The following is a 5,627-nucleotide window of genomic DNA, read 5'->3' on the forward strand; positions in this document are numbered from 1 at the left end:
TATTTCAAGTGAATTATATAAATTATTAAATGTTTTTGTTTCAAAATTAGTATAATTTTACACATTACTTATACAGTAAATACTAGTAATTCAATATAATGGCTTAGCAGTTAAAGTGGAAGCCTACCGTTTGAGGGACCCGTAATCGAATACGGACTGATCGAAAAATCCCATAAATTTTTCGAGGATATTTCAGGCCCATTCTTCATCAGGCAAGGCCTATTACAAGCTCTCTGAAAACACCCTTATTAGTGCCCTCGGGGTAGAGAAAGTTAAAAAGAAAACACTTCTTACTGTAAAACCACGAAAAACGCAATAATTCTATACCCATAAAAGGGGTATCCCCCAAAAATTACTAAGTTTGGGTGCTACTATTAGTAAAAATTTGAAAAATACTGCTATATCAGTAGGAGTATAAAAGTGATTTAAAGATTTTCAGAAAAGCAGTAAATCAATAGTGGTGTGGTCTGTATCAGTGGATTCTGGATTTCTCACTAAATATAAATAGTTTTACGCATGATAGACATAATATGGTTTATCTAATGCAAAAACAAGATGTTTAAAGAGTGAATGCTATTTCTGATTTTTGTATCAAGCAGTACAAACCTGCTTGATACAAAAATCTTTAGAGAGGGTGCAGAAAGGAAACAATATGCCATACAAAATTTTTACTACCTGAGGTAGCCTGCTAGGTTTTACACGGGGAAAAAACTCAGAAAGTGAATGCAGCTGTGCTCTGCCCACCTCCTAAATCCGTGTATTAATATATCTTAAGTTTTTGGAAAGTTTACGAAGCAGTTAAAGCATTAACCGACCTCTACAGATAGGAATCTGGAAGAAAAGAATCAGTCCGAAGCGGGGGTTCGAACCCGCAACTCCCGCTTACCGTGCGAATGCGTTGCCAGTTTCTTCCAGAATATTCTAAATTATATAATAAATATTAATTTATTGATTAATTAAATATAATATAAATAGTATGGTAATTGGATAATGTTTTTATTTGTATGTCAATTTTATTTATTATGAAAGAAGGTATATTGCGTTTTTGTATACGAGAATATTTACATTTTACGTAAGAGTTGTATGACAGCAAATTATACCCGAAATTAATTCAAAACGTGTAAATGTGAATAAAATTATATTAAATGTAATAATTTACATTTTATGACCCTAGTTATTTTTATTGAATAAAATTGAAACATTTGAACATTTAATTAATTATAAAACCTCTGCATTTTTTTTTGTAACAAATGTGTTCAGAATATTAATTTTGATGCATTAAATTCTATAAAACACTACATAGAATAGCGTATACTGTACTTAAACAGTATAATACTAATTTTATGTAAGAGTAGTATATAGTACTACAGTATACACTACTTTTACAGTACAGAACTATAGTGTATATCACATTATATTAAAACGGTATAATATATTTGTATTACGATAGAATTAACATGTAATATTTTATGTATAATTTTTTATAAATAACTTCAACGTTATTGTAATATTTATACTTTGAATAAGAGTTATATATATATTTATTTATTTGCTATTTTTTTAGAGGTTGCTAAAATACCAACAAAAGTAAAAGGAGCAAAAGGAGCAATTACTTGCTACGTGTGCAAAGCAGATTTTTCTTCCAGTTTTGACTTAAACGATACATGTTTCATGCCAAGAGATGTTGCAGATCTAACCACGTGCAGTCCAAATTCGAATTTTTGCGTGGTAAAATTAATAAAAACAATTTTATGATAAATAATTTTAACTATTTTATTAATCGTATTTATTATTTTACAGGCAGACGTAATTAGAATTATGGGCGTTTTGGTATCTCTGGAACGACGTTGCGCTACCGAGTGTGGTCATACGTGCATTAGTAAAAGTTATGGAGCGACACAGGAAACTTGTACTTATTGTTGCGAGGAGAAACCCGATTGTGGATTAGAAGAGGATATGGCGAAGAGGCGTCAATAATTATAAATAAATAAATAACCTTTTTCCTTCATATTTTCACGAAACATAACAGACAAAATAAACATACTTTGATATGATTCCGATTGAATAGGAAATAGTGGCGCGTTATTGCTTCATAGAGGCCCAAGCAAATTTGAATTAGGAGACCCCATAAAAGTGCTGATTTCAGACATTTTTCTACGGGGATAAATATTTCTTTATGAAATATTGGTTTGGATCTTCCTGTCAGTGAGGGCCCCAGGTAATTGCTCTGTCCATAGGATAACGCGCCACTGATCGGAATCACATTGAACGTTACTGGATTAAGTTCTTTTATTAAATCATTCTAGCAATATACTTGCATAAAATTATGAAAAATTAATAAATTTATATTTCCTATGTTTTACTATTTTGTCCCGTGGACACATCTTCCAATTGGGCATTAAGAGTCCTTTTTAGCAAGTCCGGTTAGGTCCACAACAGGTGCAGCCGGATGACGAAGCACGGAAATCAAAATATTCGTGATGGACCGCTCATGAAAAATTCCTGAAGTTTTTCGCCTGGATTCAATCCTTGGTCTCCCAGAGCAGTAGAACGTCGCCTTAACTGCCTGGGGGGTTTAAATTCTTTCCGCCCTGTGGACACTAAGAGGGCTTCTTTTAGCAAGCCCATTATGGGTTCGGCCAAGCCCACAGTGGTGTGGCTAGGTTGAGTTTTGCAGAGAGAGAATAATTAGACATTTTCTGTTTTCAGTCATTTATTTAATTAATATAATACAATAAAAAAATTATTGTATTGCAATAAAGTATCTATAAAAGTTGTTTGTTTTTCTTGCTTTCAACCAAAGCAAATATTGTTTTTGTTTCGCATATTGGCACACTCTGAATTAAACGTAATAATGAATTATGTAAGTGAGCATCTCTGCTGCATATTCTACGCAATCTTCGTAACTAGATATTTCTTTACAACGCTCTTCAAAATATTCCTCACAATTCTGTATTAACAGTCAAATCCATAGTCTTGGATAAATAATTATTAATTAATCACTAATCTCCGTATGATTGCTGAAAAACATTTATTTAAAGATGTACAAACGTTTGCATCTTTTATTTTAAAATGCATCTGAAAATAGAGTATAAACTAGGCTAAAAATGTTTGTGCATCTTTAAGTAAATGTGATTTCTTTCTACTGAATGTGATTTAGATGTTTTAGATAAATTAATCCAATTCTATTTTTCACATTAACAAATTTAGCTTCTTTAAATTGAAAAAAGTACTGCACGTAGAAAATGCCTCAATGCAAAGTTGGCATACAGTTTTCTTCAGATATCTACAGAGAAAATCACAGACATTAATAGTGTAATTTCCACATGTGAATGGTTTTATCAAGCAATAAATCATCAGTAGTTGGTACAAGTGTATAAACGTTGGTACAGCAATTGATGTAGATTTCTTTAATTTAGCTCATATGCTTACCTCAAGTAAATCTTGATTAATTTTCCCTGTTAAAACATATCTGTAATTGCAGTTTTATAAAAAAGTACTGAATTAGATCTACAACTTACATCAAAGTAACTCTCCCTCAGCATTTTGGAGAATACTTCTGTTAGTAAAATTCCAGTCTTTAATAATATAGTGGAATGCAAAGTGTCTTTTCCAAACGAAATCTGTTGATTTGTAAAGTCTGTCTTCTCTGGGAATCATTCGCCGCCATTTCAGTTATAATTCCAGCTGTTTAGGTCCTTTAAATGAACTTAATTTTTCTGAACATGAGGTGTATCCGGTATTGCATCCCTTCACAAAACCGGTTCTGTAAAAGAACTCCCTTACATGGCGCAAGAAATCATCAATTTATCGATCATCATGCTGTGCGGTGGTTTGAAGCATGGCCACCTAGATACCTACCAGGCCTGAATCTAACGTATCGTAATGTCAAGAACAGTACAGATTATAAATAAATATCTCGTCTAAAACTCAATATATTGAGAATAAAAAGTTCATGTTTCGTCAACGTTAATATGAAATACTGTACAGTATAGTTTAATGGTTACCAACCTGTGCCGCTCGAGAAAAATAAAATAAATAAAAATTGAATAATATTAAAAAATAAGAAACAATTAGCCAAGTTGAATTTCGTATTGTGCCTTCCTCAATTAAATATCTCTGTGAAGCAGGATTCTCTCTCTCTATACAGGTACCAAAACAAAATACAGAAACCGCTTAAATGCAGTACCAGACATTCCCCTGCAATTATCATCAGTTAAACTTAATTAAAGTAAGAAAACAGTGCAACTCATTAAACATTTACACACGATTTTATATTACGTCCGAATTTAGGCCTATTCCTAGGCTTCCCCGAACCAAACCAATTCCTAAACACCATTAATTTTAAATTAACTTATATGACAGGGTAGGCCTACGAGACTCTGCCATAGAAAGTGATTCTAAAAAGGGCTCTCCGAATCAAAAAGGTTTCTAACCGGCTGGCCACGCGTTATTTTTCGGATTTTCTCACGTTTATAACACTCAAATAAGAGCCATTTCTTTAAAAAAAACCTCCCGGGAGGCATCCCTCTTCGACAGATCGTCCATATGTCGCGTTGCCGTATACAAATAAAGCCAACAACCAATCGTCTTCAGATTTGAACCCCGGTCCCACATCATATACATATCGAGAAGTGCTCCCGGAACTCAACTGTCATACGAAATTATACGACAAAGCTCCTCGGCCTTCTGAAATTCCAAACGGTAGAATCCAAAATAATCTCCAAATGAAACTCTTACAACACTTGATCCATCTTCATTGTCTTCGATAAGTATTGTTTAAATAAATAAATATCAAAAGAATAGTTGAGATAATTGTTTTTAAATTAAATTTCTTTTGTTCATCATTGATAGCGTCATAATTCAGCGACCCACTCCAGTAGTGATGATTGATCACCCGTAAAAAACCAAGCATATTTATCCATTTTGAATCCTTCCCTTCGCGTATCCCTAGGGTGCTCGTACCACAGTTTGAAAACACGGGTAACTAAGCAGTTCCTCACTCAGAACAGTTCCAATTCTGTAGTTTTGGTGCATTCGCTCCCGAATGAACCAAAACTAGTTTGGTGCAGCGTTGCCAGATGTTTTTTGCCCTTGTAGCCAAATAATTTTTAAAAAGTAGCCCAAAACTAGCCAACTGCTCTAGCAGTTGGCTACTTCTGTACCAGGTGTTGTCCTACCTAGTACTTTTGTACTAATCTAGTACCTTTTTACTTGTCCCAGTACCAAGATACCTAACACCATTTTCCTAGTACTGTACCCAGGGCCGGATTAACCCACTTTGGAGCCCTAGACATTTTCTTCTTACGGCACCCCCTTTCTCACACTAGAAATAGAGCACACAAAAAATATAAAACGATAAATAAAACAAAACTAAATAATGTGAAAAACTAAAACAAATCTTAAATTTTTATTAATAAAAAATATTTAATACACAACAATAAATTTTAGTTTTTCTAGAAAAGTTTGAACAGTTTGTTTATAAATTTAAAAAATTGAAATTTGTTTTATTAAATGTCTAACAAAAGTTGTTGTAAAATAACAATATTACCTTAAAATATTAATTGTCAACAAGACTATGTCTTGTCTATAAAATCGTACTGCCTGCTGTGTTACCAGCTTAGAGG

At 33.0% G+C, this 5,627-nt stretch overlaps 1 protein-coding gene and 1 long non-coding RNA gene across 2 annotated transcripts; one reads left to right on the forward strand and one right to left on the reverse strand.

Moving 5' to 3' along the window:
- Positions 1-1,564: 1,564 nt before the first annotated feature.
- LOC111629858 lies at positions 1,565-2,436 on the forward strand (the record flags this gene model as incomplete). Its single annotated transcript, XM_023373769.1, has 2 exons — positions 1,565-1,728; positions 1,801-2,436. Coding segments are annotated over 2 exons (341 nt in total), but the record flags the coding sequence as incomplete, so codon positions are not given.
- Positions 2,437-2,827: 391 nt separating this feature from the next.
- LOC111629860 lies at positions 2,828-4,742 on the reverse strand. The gene is made up of 3 exons (XR_002757411.1): positions 3,522-4,742; positions 3,433-3,458; positions 2,828-3,286 (listed from the first exon to the last, which is right to left on the reverse strand). It is a non-coding gene; the product is annotated as an uncharacterized LOC111629860 (long non-coding RNA).
- Positions 4,743-5,627: the final 885 nt, after the last annotated feature.

Source organism: Centruroides sculpturatus, unplaced genomic scaffold (assembly GCF_000671375.1).
Source record: "Centruroides sculpturatus isolate CEXI.00-Female unplaced genomic scaffold, Cexi_2.0 scaffold588, whole genome shotgun sequence".
Classification (NCBI taxonomy): Eukaryota; Metazoa; Arthropoda; class Arachnida; order Scorpiones; family Buthidae; genus Centruroides; species Centruroides sculpturatus.